Consider the following 19,813-nt stretch of genomic DNA (forward strand, 5'->3'; position numbering starts at 1 on the left):
CTGGCTGGGCGCTGGGTGGTCATAGGGTGGGACCTGGCTCACTGTGACGGGGCCTAGGGGTCGAAGAAGGGCAGTGAGAGCAAGGCCCGCGATGCGAAGGACGACCAGCGCCGGCCCCTGGGCCCAGGTGTTCCTGAGGGAGGCGGCGCGTCTCCCGGCCGTCTTGGTCTCTGCAGTTTTGGTTATTACTTACGCTCATCACCACTTCGGAATGACAGTCGCTTCTTGTTCTTTAATGTGCTAAAGATGCTTTAATGCATTAGTAAGTGTATACTGGATGCATTCATAAGGAAGCACTATCACAAAACTTTTAAAAAGTTTTGAGGACTATTTCAATAAAATTGTTGTCTGTTGTAATCCTTCGTATTTATTTTACGCATTTGCAAAGTTTATTCTGAGATGGAGTCCCTAGGCATCGCCGGAGGGTCCGCTGCACAGCGCAGGTGAAAACCCCCTCCCTTAGTGGCCTTGGTGGGTCAGGCTGGCCTTGGGTGCCTGTGAATCCTGCTCCCCTTGCTGGGCACGGTCTTGTTCAGGGTTCCCTACTACCTGGCCCCTCACAACTCCTGGCCCTCAATGTCTGTGTTCTTATCAATCAATCCGTGGGACAGCACTTGCCTCCTGTTAAACTTCTGCTCTGAGGCCCTTACATACTCCTTAGCTGTGGTTCTCTCACAAGGAGCAGGGGCCACGGGGGGTTCCTTGCATCATTAGCCCTTGCCAACCCCTGCTCCCCAGCAGCTGACGCTGTTCTCAGGTGCTGGGAAGTTTCTGTTCGAGTGTAAAGTTAATGCCAAGGCTGTAGATAGCTAATAAACTTGTTTTTAAAATAATTTTAACTGCTCTGGGTGTGGGTGTGAATGACAAAGGACCATGTAGACTGCAGATAAAATTACTTTCATCAAGTTCAAATTGTGGGAAATAATACTTTTCCTCTAAGCTCATATTATAAAAAGTGGTATGAGACTTACAAACTGACTTGAGAATAGTCTGAGCATGATCTCATCAGTTGGAACAAAGTAGGAAATAAAACACGAAGCCTTCCCTCTTTTTCTGAAGGATCTGTTTTATAGATTTTAAAATTATAGAGATTCCTTGAACTGGAGGATGATAGCGAAGGGGCCACAAAGGAAGTAAGAATAAAACAACATGAGTTTAAATAATTGAATGTGAGCAGAAGTCACGCCCTGCCCTCCCCGACCCCAAAATGGAGGACATCAAGTGCCCTTGGGGACAGTAAAAACAGCAGAGGGAACCCAGACAGGACGGTGGCCTTGGGCACAAGCGTCAGCAGGGAGGCAGGAAGCTTCCCAGGGATGTTTTTCCTGGAGGTGAGGTCTCCCCCTCGCATCCCAACTGTGAGGTAGCCAACCAGGCCCCGGAGTTCACCAGCATTTCCCTTCGCTTCCTGCTTGCCGGTGGCCGGGTCAGCAGCAGCAGGCCGGGGAAGTCTAGACCAGAGACGCGGTATCAGAGAATCTTCTCTAAACATTTTTGATCGGTGACTCACCGCTTTAAGGAGGGGTTATTCTGTATCAAACAGTGTTTCAATTGTATTTCAAAGACCCAACCCATTTTCTTAGAATACTGTCGAGGTTAATCCTGCAGAGGCCCAGTGGATTCTGTGGCATTTCCAAACGTTTGCTATTTTCATAGTTGGAGCCTTAGCTTTTTAGAGGTTTGGAGGCCTTTCTGTAGATATCACCATTCTTGGTGCTGAAATGGCTGATAGTGACTTTTCCTGACTTTTGTGGGTGATGGAAACTTTTTCATTAACAGTACGGTGAAATAACAGGGTTTTAAATGGGATAAGAGGCACTTTGGAAGATACAAATCTTAAATATATTTAAAATATGGCCCAGAAAGGACACTGCAAAAGATGTTAACTAAAAAAAAAAAAAAAAAAAAACAATACCTGGCCGGGTGGGTCATTTGGTTAGAGCACTGTCCTGATACCTTCCCAAGGTCAGGGCCTAAGAATCAACTAGTGAATGCATAGATAAGTGGAACAACAAATCACTGTCTCTCTCCCTCTCTCTCTCCTTCCCTTCCTAGACTCAATAAATAAAAATTAAAAAATACATACAAGAATAATAGCAGATGCCAAACATTTCTTTGCCAAGACTTAACAATAGCTGAAAACAGAAAGGGGAGCTATTTGGGGCATCTTTTTTTATGAAGCCTTTGGGCTTCTTTAGGGATTTAACTTCCTGACCGTGGGACTGGCAGAAAGTTCATGTATTAAGAAAGGAAGATTTAAGTACATTCTGCAACTTTGGCCCTGTAAGCTGTGATCGTTTTTAAGGTTGACGAGCATAGTTCACTATGAAATGAAGCAAGGAACTTGGCGTGTATACATTGTGAGTCAGTTTTGACATCAGCCTGGACTGGGAATTGAGTGGACGGTTTGGGGGTTGGCGTGTGGCTGTGCTTCAGTGTCTCGGTCCAGAGGCATGCATGAGCAATACTTCCCTTTGGGCTTTGGCCATTAATTTGTGGAATGGAGCAAGAACTGGAGAGGAAAATTGAGAGACTGCCTTGGATTTCCTCACGTCCTGTTGAATCAAAAAGCAGTGGGAGGCCCTTTCCTTCCTGACAAAGGCCTCGTCCCCTTCACATGAAATTCCCAGTGTCTGTCTCCATGTCAGGGACAGCCCTTCCTTTAACCCACACTCCAAACCGACAGGCATTCTGGGCGGGTGTCTGTGTTCTGCCCATTCCAGGTGTTTTCCAGGCCACTTCCCCTGATTATGTAACTCTGATCAAATCCAGATGCTGCAGAATGCTTGATAGAAGAGGTCAAATGGCATTTGAGAAGAAAAGCATTTCTGTATTCACGACTTTGGTTTAATTTCCTGCGTGGGCCTGGCCTGCCAGAGCTGCATGCTCGTGGCTGCAAGGCTGGGGCACTGGAGGGAAGCACACAAATGCTTTTTCCGGACTGCTTGAGACGATAGCCTCCTCCCCTCCCCTCGTGTGCTTTTCCTTGTTAGATTATAAATTATATGAGCATCAGCTGGCTTCTATTTATGTTTTTCTATTTTTAGTCATTGTTTTCTGATGATAAAAACAGTATGCCAAAATACAGGAAAAAATAAAGACAATTTGAAGTGTTTGTAATCCTACCGCCCTGAGCTTTAACTACTTTTTAACTACTTTTAATGGTACCAGCCTGAGTTAACTACTGTTCGTATTTTGGTGTCCTTCCTTCTGGACGTTTTTCTGTTTTCTCCAAAAATATTTTGAATGCCTTTATGAGTCTATTCTATTTTATGGATGACAACACAAACTAAGTTACCTTGTATTGATAAATATTGTGTACTTTTTCCTTTTCTGTGGTGTTATTTAAAAACCGGTATATATCGATCATGTATGGATCTCTTAGGATAAATTCCTAGAGGTAGGTCAAAAGTAGTGGAGTTTTTGGAAGACTTGATTCATATTTCCAGTTGCCCTTCTAAAATGTTACAGCGGTATGAGCGGGCCCATCTCACTGAAGTCTCACACTGTTAGCCTCAAGAAAATGCACCCCTGTCAGTTAGAGGAAGAACTTGCATCTCTTGGATTACTAGAGGGTTAACCCTTTTCATGTTTCACGGTAATTTAAATTTTCTGTGAATTGCTTATTCATAGCCTTGGTCCATTTTTCCATAGTGGAGAGGCTTGTCTTTTGAGATATAAAAGTTATTTTCTGGCAGGAATCATCCTTTGCCTAATAGTTTTACCTACTGTAAGGACACGGGGCGTTCTTCTGACTTGCTTCCGCTTGACTGACGTGCTAAGCCGACCCTTGCGCCCCACTGCCCACGTCACGGCCACACCGCTCTGTGCCAGAGCCACGTGTGTGTCCTTCCACGTCTGCTTGTTTTAATCAGTTGGTTAATATGAAACCAGTGAGATCCCAATGTGAAGGGAGGGTTCTTCCATTGAAAATGAATGCTTTGGACAGACCTGGTGAAGGGCAGGTAACTTTGAAAGTTGCTTCTGGACTAGGGAGGGGAGCCGCTGCGGGCAGTTGGAAGGGGTGCACCGGGATTGCACAGCAGGCGGCCCTGAAGTCGCCCTCCTCCTGCAGGAAAAGGGGCTGGAGGTGAGACCGGGCATTACAGACACGGGTCAGAGAAGGAGGCAGCACCAGCTCTTCTCCTGTGTCCGCACTGGGAGGGTGCCCTTGGCCCTGTGGTCAGGACGAGCGAACCAGTATATATGCTGGTCAGGGTGGGGGAGCATGTATTTTAATAAAAATAATAATAATTCCCTGCCTTAACCTTTTTTTGTGTGTGTGTGAATTGATCAACCCTTGATCACGAGGGTGCTAGACCAAGTTTTAGAGCTAATGTAAGTACTCGGAGAATGGGGCCTCACACGTCACCGGGCCTTCTCCACATTCTAGGGAAAGGCAGTGTTATCAGACCCTCTCTCTCTTTTTTTTTTTTTTAATATGTTTTATTGATTATGCTGTTACAGTTGTCCCAATTTCTTTTCCCCATTCTCCCCTCCACCCAGTGACCTCCCTCCCTCCAATGGTCCCCCCCTTAGTCCATGCCCATTGGTTGTGCATATAGTTCTTCTCAACGTCTTCCTGTCTATCCCACTCCCTCCTCCTGTGCTTCTTAATTCCTGTACCATCTCCTTTCCTTTCCCCCCTCCCTGATGACCTCCCCCGTAATGTTCCCCATACCTATAATTCTTTTCCCACTCTTGTTGCCTACTTAGTCTGCCTTTGTTTCAGTTCCCTAGCTTCTGTTGTTGATCGTTGTGATACAGTTTTCATTTTAATGTTCATAGTTTTGATCCTCTTTCTCCTAAACCAGTCCCTTTAACATTTCATGGAACAGCGGTTTGGATCTGATGAACTCCTTCAGTTTTATTTTGTCCTGGAAACACTTTCTCTGCCCTTCTATCCTGAATGACAGCTTCGCTGGATAGAGTTATCGTGGTTGTAGGTTTTTGCTTTTCATTTCTTTGAATATTTCTTGCCAGTCCCTTCTTGCCTGCAGAGTTTCTTTTGAGAAATCAGCTGATAGTCTTATTGGGACCCCTTTGTACATAATTCTCTTCTTCTCTCTTGCTGTTTTTAAGATTCTCTCTTTATCCTTAATTTTTGACATTTGATTATAATGTGTCTTGGTGTGGTTCTCCCTGGGTCCAGTTGTTTTGGAACTCTCTGTGCTTCCTGGACCTGTAAGTCTATTTCCTTCCCCAAGTTAGGGAGGTTCTGCTTCATTATTTTTTCACATAAGTTTTCAGTTTCTAGTTCTTCTTCACCTTCTGGCAACCCTATGATTCAGATGTTGGCCCGCTTATAGCTGTCTCATAGGCTTCTGAGCATCTCCTCATTTTCCTCACTTTTCATTTCCTCTTTCTGCACTGATGACTGTTCCTTCCCTATGTTCCGATTTGTTGATTTGATCCCTGGTTTTCTTGCCCTCACCACTAGTTTCGTATGTGTTTTCGTTCATTTCAGCAGGACTGGCCTTCATTCCTTCCCCGTCTTGTTTAAAGTCCCGCTGTTATTTCTGTAAACTGTCTTATAACTATAGCTCTGAACTGAGCCTCAGAAAGATTATCTATCTGTTCATCCGTTAATTCGTGTATTTGCTGCCTGGTCCGCTGTGTCACGGGGATCTCTATCGTGATCTGTGCCATCCTGACAGTTTTGTGTTTACCTTTGCTTCCTGGGCAGGACTGTCACACCTCCTATGCTATGGGGGCGGAGCCCCGTGCACTCGTCACAACCAGGCAACCTGTCTTACCACGCTGTGGCGCTTTGTGTGGGGGCGAGGGTCCAAGATGGATTCCTGCCGTTCTCTCTCCGCTGAGAGACCGGGAGCCTCCTCCTCCATCCCCACCCCCTCCAGCCCTCACAGTCCAAGGCAGTGGCAGTCTGCCTTCCCCGGCGTTGGAATCGCGAGCTGGCGGGTCTGGTCTGCAGCCGGGGGTGCTCCTCAGGCACTTCTCGCCTCCCCCTAAATACGGGCGTCTGTGCTCACCGCCACCCCCGCTGCCGCCGCCGCCAGCACAGCCTGACCTCTCCGCCCCGGCTTCGCCCCTCCTACCCGTCCGGACAAACACCACTTCTTTGTAACATCATACGTTGGACTTCCATGTAGCTTTATTTTCTGGAACTTCTGGTTGTTTCTGGTTTTGCGGTAGTTGTAGTCCTTCTTAGTCGTGGAAGGAGACGGAGCGTGTCAGTCTAGGCCTCCGTCTGGGCCAGAAGTCCAGACCCTCTTTCTTGACGTTATCTTTGCCCCTGTGATTCATAAGATGAAATTACCAAGCACAGTAATGATCTAATTTGGGATGGACTCTTTTAGAAAAACAATTCATGAAGGTTTACTTCAGTCAGCAGTACGAAAGCTAGAATTAAAAGACCTTCGCTATTTATGTTCTGTTGGTTTATTCCAGAGAGCCATTTTAAAGAACGTCCAGATTTGAAAGTTTCTCCAGTCATGTTTCTGGAAGTTTAGCTTAGTCCTCTAGATGTCTGAGGCGCCTTCAGGGTGTCTTTTTTTGTTAGTTTTAAGTGAATGCTGCAGAATCAGGCCTATTCTTGAGATGGGTGTTAATTGCCCAAGAGAAAATACTTGGGTGTCCTCTAAATTCATAAAGAGAGAAAATTAACACAATTTTGTTACCATTTGGGTCTTTCATGATCAGCCCTTCTGTACTGTTTGATTTTAAATTATGTGCATCTGTTAACTTCGATACATTTAAAAATGTTTTAAAGCAAGAAACTTTCCCTCCATGTTATAACGTAAGCAGTGGCAAACGTAGGAGGCTGGACTATTTATTTCCATTTCTACCTGAATTCATTGTGAAGGAATGAAAAAGGCTTAAACTGTTTGGGAACATTACCTTGGAATGCAAATAGTCAGTGTTTTTCGCCAGATTTGGGAAAGGAAGAGTCCATTTTTTACTGATATATAATGTGCACAGGTATTAAGAAATAAAATAAATTAGGAATCATAATTTTAGAAATACAGGCTTTGCTCCTGGGAATAAAGTTAATTTCCCTAATTCTCCTCTTTCTTTTATTTCCCTGCTTCTCTTCCAGAAGCCCTCCAAAGGCCAGTAGCATCTGACTTCGAGCCCCAAGGTCTGAGCGAAGCAGCTCGTTGGAACTCCAAAGAAAACCTCCTCGCCGGTCCCAGCGAAAATGACCCCAACCTGTTCGTTGCACTGTATGATTTTGTGGCCAGCGGGGATAACACTCTCAGCATAACTAAAGGTGAGAGGACTGTGGGCAGCAGGTGGCAGTTGCCGGAGTCAGAAATTGGGGGAAGCTGTGGCCTGATTGGTCACCCTTTGCTGATTAAAAGAGCGGATTTAAAGTTTGGAATGCAGAGATATCAAAAAGAATAATAGCATCTTTATAAGGGACTCGCTTTTCTTGAGGTGAGTCCCTGTACAGCAGTCCTTCGCAAAAACAGAGCTTTCGTTATTTTATACGGAGAAGAACACCTGGAGCAAACACTGAAAACACTTTCTTTTAAAGAAAAAGTATTTTTTCCATACAAAGCTTCCTTATATTAGGAGCAGAGCACTTGAGTAAACAAACATGGATCCGTTAAAACTGAGGCTATATGTTTATCTCTGTGTTCAACACACACAGGAAGCTTCATATACAACGTATTCTTATGCCCTTAAAAATGCATATATTTGTGTGGACTTGTTAGCATGAAGCAGGTATTTAGGAATTTGGAGATTTCTGGGGACTATACAAGATCAAGAGAGAAGGAGCAAACTGCGGAGCTGACGCGCGTGATTTTGTGTTTTTCTCCTAAGGTGAAAAGCTCCGGGTCTTAGGCTACAACCACAATGGGGAGTGGTGTGAAGCCCAAACCAAAAATGGCCAAGGGTGGGTCCCAAGCAACTACATCACGCCCGTCAACAGCCTGGAGAAGCATTCCTGGTACCACGGGCCGGTGTCCCGCAACGCCGCTGAGTACCTGCTGAGCAGCGGCATCAATGGCAGCTTCCTGGTGCGGGAGAGCGAGAGCAGCCCCGGGCAGAGGTCCATCTCGCTGAGATACGAAGGCAGGGTCTACCACTACAGGATCAACACGGCCTCCGATGGCAAGGTAGGGGCCCTGGCCGGGGGCGCTGAGGGGGGGCGGGGGAGTCTTCGGCCAGGAGGACCCAGAGCTCCTGGTTCCGGGTTGATAAGTTACTGCCACAGAGCTCAACCAGGAAGATGATGGTGGAAGGCGCTTTCAGGTGAACAGCAGGCATCATTCCACTAGCCCACGAAAGACCCTCTGTTGAGGACCGATCACGTGGTATTAGAAGGGCTGGTGTGGTCCTCAGATGGCCATGCCGGACTTTCGTTGTTAGCAGTTTCATAACATAGGTGGGGTATCTGTTGGGTCTCATACATTCCTCCTTACATTAACACTCTTCTTCGTTAAAAAAAAATCTCTTATGATAGTAATTTATCCTCAATGAAAAAAGTTCAAACAAAGATGGATATTTTAAGTGAAGAGTCACCTAATACCACCTCCCCATAATAAATATGATACATGGCCTTCTTCCTGAGGACAAAATTGTGTGTGTGTGTGTACGCACCTTTTTATACAAAAATGGGATCGCATTATACCCATAGATTTCCAAACCCAAACTAGTTTTGTAAAGGAGGTGATACACTGTAAGGCTTCGTGATCTTCATATAAAGGGTCCACGATGGGAAGGGAGCAGTGAGCATTTCCTGAGCTCCTGCTGTGTGCTGGGGCCTTTCCACACCTTCCCCTCACTCAGACCTCAGTCAGCCTTCAGGACAGCGTCTCTGTAGTCTGCATTTTTGCATTGAAGAGCAGATGCTCAGAGGGATGACTCATCTTGCCCAGGCCTGCGTAGTGGGTGAGTGATGGCCCTGGGCTGTGGTCCCAGCGTCAGCTGTCCTGCCCTGCGGGTCATGGAGGGTGCAGACGAGTGGATTGGGAGGGCAGATCCAGATGGGGTGTGTATTCTGTAATAATGTATTGTAATACATGCACATGGTTTGGAAAAAAAGGAAGTACAATGAGAAGTAATTCTGTCTCCTAAGTCAGTGCCCTGCTCAGGGGCAACCACTGTGACCAGTTTCTCCCAGAGTTGCCCAGTGTACATATGTTTACATTTTTAAAAACAAACGATGCATACTACACGCTGTTCTGCATTTTGCTTTTCCCACTTGATAATATATTTTGGAGATCGTTTATAGCAGCACATTTAGAGCTGCCTCATTCTTATTAATGATGCCCAGCGTGGATGGACCATCATTTGTTTAAACAGTCCCCTGCTGGTGGACGTTCGGGTTGTTTCCAATCTTCTGCTGTTATAAGTAATGCTCTCATAAGGTGGCTTTCAAGCCTTTTAAAATAATCTTTGCCTGCCGTAAAAAAAACCCATTTTACGTCACCACCCAATACTTCCATTAATAACAGGAGGTTTGTGAAACCCTACTTACTCTTTCTCAAATCGATTAAAAAAAAAAAAAAGAAAGAAAGAAACATCGATTTGTTGCCCACTTATGCATTCATTGGTTGATGCTTATATGTGCCCTGGTGGGGGATTGAACCCACAGCCTTGGCATACCGGGACGACACTCTAACCCACTGAGCTACCCGGCCAGGGCCAACCCTGCTTACTCTTAATATATGCAGTGCACTCTGATATTTTACATGCCATTCTGTTCTGTTTCATTTTTTTAAAAAAAATCAGGTAATAATCCACTCTCCTAGACCCCTAATGGGTCGTGCCCTGCAGTGTGGAGCTGTACTGGAAGTCCTTCTTTGTGCACAGTGGAGTAGGTGCAGGGGGAGTTGCCAGAACCGATGGTGGAAGTTACGTGCATTTAAGTCTGGGTCGATATCGCCCATTTCCCTTCTGTGGAAACGGCACAACTGTGTTTTCTCCCAGCAGCGTGTGAGAGTGCGTGTTCTTCCTCAGCCGTACCAGCATATTTATTATCAGACTCTAAAGACATCTCTCACGGTTTGGGGAAGCTGTGCCTTCTTATGTTTAATAAGCATGCGTCGTATTTTGAGTAATCCCTAAGCCATTTACTAAATTTATCCTTCCTTACATATTATTTATTTATTTGTTTATTTACTTATTTATTTATTTATTTTTAGAGAGAGAGGACAGGAGGAAGAAAGAAAGAAAGAGGGAGGGAAACATCAGTGTGTGGTTGCCTCTAATATGCTCCCAACTGGGGTCCTGGCCCGGAACCTAGGCCTGCGCCCTGACTGGGAATCAAACCGGCGACCCTTTACTTTGCAGGCCGGCACTCAATCCACTGAGCCACCCCAGCCAGAGTGTTCCTTACATATTTGAAATACACCAGATCTACGTACATATTTAGGTCTGTTGATCTCTGTCCTCTTCCAGTGGTCTGTACATGTGCCAATATCAGACTTTTAATTTTTGGCTTATAGTGTTTTAATATCTAGTAGGGCTAGTCCCTTCTTAATATTTTCAGCATTTTTATAACTATCCTCACACATTCATCTGTGCTATCCATACCAATGCTGTGTGTGTGTGTGTGTGTGTGTGTGTGTATGTGTGTCGCCTATCCAGGAAAAGTCCAGCCACTGTTAATATAATGAGAATAGTTTGCATGACATCGCTGTAACCTGGCAGCCAAGGAGAGCGGACTGGAATGCGCATGCGTGAACAATGACGACTTCACTGTACTGGTCAGTGGGGGCGGTAGACGCCGTTGAGTGAGCGTGTGTACTGCGTGGCCGTCACATTCAAAATGACTGAGTAGAGCAACGAATCTGCCTCAGATTTGGCGCTAAGCTTGACCATCCCTCCATGGAAACTATTCGGATGGTTCAGGAGGCTCTCAGGGACGATGCAGTGAGCACAGCGCAAACAAAAGTGCGGCACAGACGCTTCAAAGATGGTCGAGAGCCTGTTGAAAGTGACCCACGTCTGGACGGCCTGCAGCAAGCAGACTGAGACGGTTGAACATGTATGGGCTGCAGTCAACACAGATCAGCGACTGACACGCAAGGACTGGAAGCTGATCTGGGGGTTTCAAACACCGCTGGGTCTGAGATTTTGACACAGAATCTTGGCATGAAACGTGTCGTGTCAAAATCCATTCCGCGGCTTCTGCTGCCAGAGCAGATTTCCTCAAGAAGGTCGTAACCAGAGAGGAACTGTGTGTCTACAGCTGTGATCCTGAAACGAGGGCCCAGTCCTCCCGACGGGAGTCGCCTGGTTCTCCACGCCCAAATAAGGTGTGACAAAGGCGCAGCAAGATCAAGACCATGTTTTTTGATTGGGAAGGTGCTGTCCATCACGAGTACACCCTTCCCACCAGACAGTTAATCAGGAGCACGACCTCCGTGTTCTCTGTCAGCTGGGATGCAATATGACGGAAAGGCCGCAGCTCTGGGCAGCTGGTGAGTGGCAGCGTCATCACGACAGCACGCCCGCTCACGCATCACATCTTGGGCAGAGTTTTGTGGCAAAACATCAAGTCGCCCAGGTGACTCAGCCCCGCCACAGCCCAGATTAGGCACCCTGTGACTTCTGGCTTTTCCCAAAACTAAAATCACCTTTGAAAAGGAAGCGATTTCAGACCATCAATGAGATTCAGAAAAATATGAGGGGGTGGCTGGTGGCAATGCCCACAAAGGATTTTGCAGAGTGTTTTGAACGGAGGAAGAGATGCTGGAGAGCTGTGTAAGGTCCCAATGTGCCTACTTTGAAGGGGACCGAGGCATCATTGTCCTCTGCACAGTGTTTCTTGTATCTTGTATCGTCTTTGATAAATGTCTATTTTGCATAGAGCGTGGCTGGATACTTTCCGGACAGGAGAGAGTGTGTGTGCGTGTGTGTGTGTGTGTGTGTGTGTGCGCACGCACGCGCACATATAATGTTCTTACCTGTTTTTTCTGCATGTGTCAAAGTCTTCTGGCCCAAGTCCTGTTGCCAGTATCTGATGCTCTTCATCAGGGCAGATGTCTTTGTACCAGCAGGTGGTTTGTGTGGCAGACGGCGTAGTCTCCTGTTGATGTGTGACTAGAGGTCAGCTTTATCAGCTTGCTCCTCGGGTCATCGTTCTCATCCCAGAGGTGGAGCTAGGGCCTTCCGTTCTGTGGCACGTATTCCGGGGCGTGGGCCCTTTGCCTCAGACCGCAAGGGTGCCTTTTTAACGAGTGAGGACGGCAGCGTGCACCTGAAGCAGGTGCTTCCCGCAGCTGCCATGTTGCTCCCCAGCTGCGCTGCTCCCCTGGGCGAGCCATGCTCACCACCGTCGGCAGCTGCCATTGATATGAGCGATGGGGTGCTCTGTTTTCCCTGGGGTCGTTTAATCGGCCTCCTTGCAGGCAGGCATGGTCTAGTCTGACAGCTCAAAGGGAGAGAGTGAGGCCTGCGTGTGGGACGCAAGACTCGTAGCCTCTGAGAGTCAGCCGGGGAGGAAGACAGGCCCTCTGTCTCAAAGCCAGTGTGTGCCAGGGGTTCCTTTCCCTCCGGGTGGGGCGCAGGGAGCTCATTCAATCAGGCGCTGTCCACCGCTGGGCAGCTCACCCACGTGTCCTGGGCCTCCTGCCCGTCTCCCTCCCTCGCAAAGACCCTCCCTCCTGCTGGCTGAGCACCTGGAGACTCCTCGGCCCACGGGGTCATCAGGCGGCCCGTCTGCGGAGGCTCCTCTGGGGGCTGCACTTGAAGGGGCTGTGCTGGGTGGGGCCCTTTCCCTGGAGTGAGTGGGACAGCGTCAGAATGGGGGATAGCGCAGTGACACGGGAGACAGCGGGGCTGGGCACTGACCGAGCTGTGGGGGCAGAGCTTTGATGCAGCGCTTTCCGGGTTTCTTTCTGTTCTCACCCGAGGGCATGCCCACTGATTTTAGAGGAAGCCGGGCTGGGGAGGGGAAGAAACATTGATCGGCTGCCTCTTATGTGCTCTGACTGGGGACTGAACCCGCACCCCAGGCGTGTGCCCTGACCAGGAATGGAACCGTCATCTTCCGGCCTACGAAGACAACCAACTGAGCCTCATAGGCCAGGACCCTGTTTGGATTTCTAAGGGGAAAATGTAAGGTTGGTAGTAGGGATGGGCTGGAGTTGAATAAGTTTAAATCTTGTTGTCAAATCAGCTGATCTTTAGAAAACAACTGAATTTCAAAGATTCTTCTCCAAGGCCCCAAAGGATTTCTTTCTGCCTCCACCCTCTTGGCTCTGGTTTCCTTCTGGTCTGTGTTCCTGAACTTTCAGCAACAGTTGTAACCCGTCTGCCCAGGGCCACCAGCTCAGGGCCCCGGGCCCCAGACTTGGGGGCGTTTAGAACTGGACTCTTGAACGGGCCACACTACACTACTGTTTCCTAAGAGACTTGACTGCCAGAAAGTCCTCAGCTCCCCTGGGATTTGATTGTGACGCTTCCATTCTTTCTCAAAATTTGTGACCCCTCCCACCCACCTGATGGAAGTAAAGACTGATTTCTCTCCACCACCCCTGCCTGAATTGTTCTTAGTTCTCCTGGCCCCTTGTGTCTACACTTTATTTACTTCTATGGGATGCCACTGGCAGCTTCGTGATTTCTTTTAGCCCCTGATGGTGTCTGTTCTTCAAAGAGATGCCCAGCTGACATTTAGTTTCGCAGTCTGCTGAATTGACAGGTTGGGGTTGACAGGAATAGCATTTGGGCTTTAAGCTTCCGCAGCAGTGGCAGGGTGGGCCACCTGGCTAACCTATAGAATTGTAAGATTTGTGTGCCCTGACAGTGGCTCAGCGGTGCTGGCATCCCGGTGAAAAGCCCGCTGCAGCCTGGTCGACCTTCCTTTTGGAGGAGACTGGGAGCGTCATTAAGCATTGCTAAATTATTGAGTACTGTCTTGCTGCTGGTGTGTGAGAAGCTCTCAGGGGAACGGCGCTCCTGGCCGAGCAGCACATAAACTACATCGTACATCCAAGGCGGGACCCCAGGGTCTCAGGCAGCTGAAGGTGCCCGGATCTGAGCTCCGACAGCCTGTGAGTGTGGCTGTCAGGAGAGCCAGTTCTGTTGAGTTTCTTTGACAAGTCCTGTCTTTCGAGTTCCCGCCTGATAGGAAGAGGCACAGCCCTGGCTGGGCCCCCCGAGTGTTTGTGTGACCGACCACAGAGCACAATGACAGGCCGCTCACAATGCTCACTGCGCTTTCTCCTCTGAACCCGCCACGGGCTCCTGGCGGGGACGACCCCGTTCTCTAGCAAAAGCTGCTCAGAAACTAGAACTGATCAGAAGAAGCCATCAGACTTCGTGACTGTGAGGAGGTGGCTCTGCAGGGCATTTAAAGGAGAGTGGTTTTAATGTTTAATGTGTTGGTGTATAAATTTTATGTGGAAAGATGAACGAAGTCACAAGGTCTGTACAGTTAATTATTCAAAAGGATGAAGTTTGCCCATTCAGTGACATGTCCCATAACTGTGATGTCTCTAACCAAGGGAGTGAAATGAGACCAAGAATAAATTTTGTCCAAACTTGGGCGTAGGGAGCCATTAGCATTCCGGGCAATCTCAGGAGCATGACCTTTGGGTTGGGGAGCACTCCTTTCAAGCACTGAGCCTCGCTCCCAGGTGACGTGTGCCATACTGTGCCAGGGTTTTCAGGGTCGGTGGGGGAGGGTGCTCTGATTCCAAAGAGTGCCTTCTTGGAATGGCTTCCTCTCTTCTCGCCACTCCTCGGGAGGGAGAACACTGTCAGCTCAGCTGACCCAGAAGAAGGGGCTAGGAGCGCTGCCAGCTCACGGGAAGTAACTGGACACCTGGCAGCCTTTTCCAGAGAGAGGTGGGGCTTAAGAGCCATGCCCACCTGCCACGGTCCTGTGTTGGGACGAACACTGACCAGGGCGCTGTGCCTGCTAAGGGCAGGCTGGGCAGCCTGGCCTCGCCCCCCCCCCCCCCACCAACTCTGTGTTGTTCAGGGGCCGGAGCACCTCGCGTAGCATGTCCCTAGAGTGGCTTGCTTGGAGGTTTCTCCTCGGTGCCTCAGGTGTACGAGCAGGGCTGCCTGGCGGGCCACCTCCTCGCCCTCAGAGGCCCTTGCGTGCATTCCGAAGGCACCGTCTCACAGAGGGGCAAGTTCTCCGGAGCTGGGGAGTCTTTCTGGACAATTCCCGGGTTACTCAGAATTTTATCTTAGTAGAATTGCCACCAAAAGATTGTAAGTGATAACCCTCCAAGCCAAAGTTTGCCATTGGTTTGCCTGAGTTTTAACAGTGAATTTATGTCATTTCCCCAGGCAGCAAAAAAAAAAAAAAAAAAAAAAAAAAATCTCCTTGTTTTTTTTCCATCGTTTTCTTCTTGTTCTATGACAGCTGTCCCATCTTCCCCCCATGGCTCTCCCCTGTCCTGCCCACCTCCCCCCTCTCCCCCAGTCAGTCCCCACCCAAAAACCTCCTGTTAATGAATCTTATTTACCCTGTTGAGGGTTATAGAAGGGATCAACTTGTATATTTGTTTTTATTTCCTCCTTTTAGAGTATTTTAATTACCTGACATTACAGCATAGAAAGTAACGGAGCTGCCATAACCCACAGACAAGGCCTTGGCCCTGCCATATGTATTGCTGCCTTTCTCTTCCCTTTTCTTCTTCTGAGTGCTAAGGTTTTACAGCTACAGCTGGCTGATGCTGTTCCTCCTCCTCCCTGCCCGAGGCATCATCACTTCCAGATCTGCAGTCCCCCTGCCCACGTCTTTGCATTTGGGCACCTGGTCTGATGGTGATGTTCTGTGAACCTTCTGGACCATTGGCTGCCCTTCGTGAGCCAGTGGATTCAGTCACGGGCCTGGAGCGCACATATTCTGTGGGGGATTTAATGTGGGATTGATTCCCTCACCACGTCCCTGAAACCAACAGAGAAGGAAGAAGATAGCTGTCGCCCTCTGTTGCCGGCCCGTGCCTGCCCCCATCTCTGTGGTGTCTGCTGAGAGCTGCTGGTGGTGGGGGCTCCCTGCTCCAGAGCTCGCCACTGTGCATCTCGGGAGGCCTGCGTGCACTGCCCAAAGGCCACCTCCTGGCTTCCTGGGCTGGGAAGGCCCCTGAGGCCCGGCTCTGGTCCCGGGGTGCAGTCAGGCCGCCCCCCGTGGGCATGCCGCTGCGTCTCCCGGGTCTTGGCCCAAATCCGGGAAGTAGGAACGAGAAGGTGATTTATGTTTGTTCAGTGGTTTGCATCTCTGGCCACATCGAGATAATTATGTAATTATGGGTCATAATGATAGGTTCTAATCGTAATTTTTATAAAATTTTCTTTTCCATTCAGCAATACTTTCTCAGTTCCACCCTTCACTAATGTAACCAACAACTATTATTGAGTACCTGTTGTGCTCTCTCCTTGTTCCCGACATGGGGGATCAGGGTAACAGTGGGTAGCCTCGGGCTTTGCTCTCGTGAAGCTGGCGTTCTAGTAGGTGGGGACAGACAATAAGCAGGCCGACGAACCAGAGTTATCAGTTAGTGGTTAGTGCGGTGCAGAGAGGACGGGTGATGGGACTCACGCTGGGTGATGAGTTTAGGTTGGATGGTCGGGGGGACTTCATGGACATTTACACTGGGCTCCGGATGGGAAGAGCAAAGCAGGCAGGCGAGGATTTCAGTCAGGGGAGCAGCACATGCAAACGCCCTGGGGCATTTTATTGCCTCTTCCTGCCTTAGCAAGTACATCACAGCACGGGTAGCCCTTGGGCCGGTGTGGAGAGCCATTCATCTGAGGCTGTGCCGTGCCTGAGCGAGGCAGGTTGGTTGGGGTTGTGGGCGCCTGCTTGGCTCTGTGGGCTGAAGGCTGTCCCTGTCTCCCCAGCTCTACGTCTCCTCCGAGAGCCGCTTCAGTACGCTGGCCGAGCTGGTGCACCACCACTCCACCGTGGCGGACGGGCTCATCACCACCCTGCACTACCCGGCCCCCAAGCGCAACAAGCCCACCGTCTACGGCGTGTCCCCCAACTACGACAAGTGGGAGATGGAGCGCACGGACATCACCATGAAGCACAAGCTGGGCGGAGGCCAGTACGGGGAGGTGTACGAGGGCGTGTGGAAGAAGTACAGCCTGACTGTGGCCGTGAAGACCTTGAAGGTAGGCCCGACCGGCGGTGTCCCGGGGAGCCCCCTCTGCTCTCGGGGCCTCGGGCAGCGCTGCCCTTCTCCGGGGGCCGGCTCCTCGGTCTCCCGTCGTCTGGGACGCTTGTGCGTGATGAGTCAGCCTCAGGACCGCGGTGTGTTTCCACATATGGTGAGAGCCGAGAGGTGCTGCGGTTTGGGGTGTGAGAAGCTCAGTCATTTGGAGAAGTGTTTTCGTTCTATGGCAAGAGTCTTCTAAAGCCCTGGGTTTCTGTTCTGTTTGTGTGGCATTTGAATCACTTCCTATTGAGAGTTAAAGGAAGTGGGGGGGGGGGAGAAAAGCCTCAAGTTTTGAAAGGAGACTTAGCCAAAATGTGTTTGACATTCCTGTGGATTTTTGTTGGCAGATTGGAAAGGCGAGTGGCGCTGAGCTCCTAGCAGGTTCCCGTTCTGTTTGTTGTGTGTCCAGACTTCTGGAATTAAGGAGACACTGATTAAAGCTTCTTCCTGGTGCAGACCCCTTCCCCTCCCGCCGCCCTGTTCTTGTTATCTGTGCCTTTCATTCACCCTCAGCGAGTGCACAGTGTTTGGCGTTGCCAGGGGTTGGTGTTTCTCTGAAGTTCTTTGAAACCTTCAGGTGCCGGGGAAGCAGGCTTTGGTTTTCCGCCTCCTTCAAAATGGGGACCATGCCTTACCCGTGGCGAGAGTGCCCCCTAGTGCCGACCTGCAGTATTTCCATCTGTTTGCCGTGAGCCCCGCCAATGCCGACGCGTGTGCAGAAGTTGAGAGGGGGGCCCCTTTTTGTAGCTGAAGAACAAGAACGGAAACACACGCTGCTGGGGAAAACGGGCCCGGCTGTGCACGCCTCTCAGAAGTCAGTCCGGGGCACGCAGTGAGACCTGTGCCGCCAACACGCTAGCCTTTTAGGGGCCCCCACGTCCCTGATACCTTCCCTCGGGGGCACCGTAAAGTGGAAGTGATGGCCTCTGGCTCAGATACAGTGCAACTGAGAGAACAGGATGCTTTCTTTAGTCCTCAAAGCCCAGGGAGGCTTCCTGGCATTGCACTAAACGTTCTTTTAGGTCTGCCTTGGGAAACACACTGAGGGGGATGGTGTTAGTGGCATGATATGGGGTCACCTTGAGGACTCCTGGATACTTTCCAAAGAGGATTTTTAAAAAAATTTTAATAAGCATTTACTGAGTTCCTCACTTCTAGACCCTGGCGTGACCCTGGGACTGTGAGGACGAATTAGACAGTTTGTCCCTAGGCTGGTCTGGGTAGTTAGAATGGTCCGGTTAGTAGTGTCTAGCCTAGTTAGGAGGAATAGGCGAGTACAGCAGTAATGGCAGTCAGTGCGATCAGGGCCACACTGAGCACAGGCGTGGCACCGGGGCACTTCATGGGAATGAATGGGGGGGCTGGTGAGCTCTGCTTGGCGGGGTGAAGGCGGGAAGGGCACTGGGAGCCGGGGCTGTGGTGGAGGAGCAAGAGCCGGCCAAGGGAACAGAGGTCAGGACAGACAGTTGGCGGGCAGAGGTCTTGACCCCAGCTCAGATGCTGGGATGTCACCTGGAGGTGGCGGGGCACGTGGGAGGGCGTGATGCACAGGAGTGTGACGACAGGATTTGCGTTTCACAGAGAGGCCTGCATCCGCAAGCCCTGGAAGGAGCTGAGCAGCCATGGCCTGCCCCTCCCAGAGGGGGCGCGCGCAGGGGAGGGCGTGGGAGCGTGCTGCCGCGTCGGGGTTTGGCGCACGGCTGAGGACTCAGCCCAGAAACGCCGGGTCTTGACCAGCTTAAGAGCCTCCTGTTAAAGGCCTAGGCACCCCACACATTTGCCAGGATTTACAAAAATGAAACAAGGAAGGGTCAAAGTACAAAACACCGTAGGAATAGGTTTCCATCCAGCCGAGGCCTGTCTGAAAACTTTAAAAAGAGACAGCTCGTACAGCGTGAAATGTGGGGACAGCCTGGCCGAGGGGCTGATGCCGAGGTGGCTTCTGAACGCCTGGGGGGCGGGTTTCGGCCTCTGCGGTGGTGCTGGTGGTTCTCCTAGACCAGTGACCCAGATTACCTGGAAGCAGGTGGTTTTAGAATATGCTTGTCTAATGACATATTGTTATACTTTTTATTATATGCTTTTAATGATTTTCCCCAAGAGCATTATTAACTTACAGTCCCAAGTTCCAGGATCTAGTGGCATGGAGTTCTGTGAGCAGCACCCCCGGGTGGTAGCCATTAGGGAAAGGGAAGTTCATCGCCTTGTAGAGCAAGGGTCCCAGCCCCGGCCGCACACCAGTAGTGGTCCGGTCTGTGGCCTGTTGGGAACCAGGAGCTGTGGGCAAGGGAGTGCCCGCATTACCACCTGAGCTCCTCTCTTCCCGTTGATGGAAAAACTGTCTTCCACAAAAGTGGTCCCTGATGCCAAAAGGTTGGGGACCGCTGGTCGAAGAATGCGAACCCAAAACATGGCACTAAGCAACTACTGACTAGGGGACCCCTCCTTCCCCCTCACCCTGCCCAGAAAACATCCGTTTCCCACTTACAGATAAGATGAGTGTCACTACTGTGAGCACTGATCTCCGCTGTAGAAGTTGAGAACTTTACCGGGCTCCAGATGACAGTAATGGCTGTCACACACTGAGCTCCTACCACGTGCCTGGCAGCGTTCCGAGTGCCTTGCACATAGCATTTCATTTAAACCTCAACAACTTTCAGAGAAGGGCAGTGCTATTATTACCACCATTTCGAGGGTAAGAAAACCGAAGCAGAGGG

The 19,813-nt window shown here is 49.7% G+C and overlaps 1 protein-coding gene across 2 annotated transcripts in view; it reads left to right on the plus strand.

Annotated features, from left to right (window-relative positions):
- Window positions 1–19,813, plus strand: part of ABL1 (ABL proto-oncogene 1, non-receptor tyrosine kinase) — a 107,151-nt gene that overhangs the window by 71,424 nt on the left and 15,914 nt on the right. For both annotated transcript variants that reach the window (XM_090274909.1, XM_090274910.1), the window contains exons 2-4: window positions 7,061–7,234; window positions 7,792–8,087; window positions 16,780–17,052. In XM_090274909.1, the coding sequence (XP_090131035.1) occupies window positions 7,061–7,234; window positions 7,792–8,087; window positions 16,780–17,052 (743 nt within the window). The remainder of the gene's footprint in view (window positions 1–7,060; window positions 7,235–7,791; window positions 8,088–16,779; window positions 17,053–19,813) is intronic.

This window comes from Furipterus horrens, unplaced genomic scaffold (assembly GCF_987537825.1).
Source record: "Furipterus horrens unplaced genomic scaffold, mFurHor1.1.pri manual_scaffold_4, whole genome shotgun sequence".
NCBI classification, from domain to species: Eukaryota; Metazoa; Chordata; class Mammalia; order Chiroptera; family Furipteridae; genus Furipterus; species Furipterus horrens.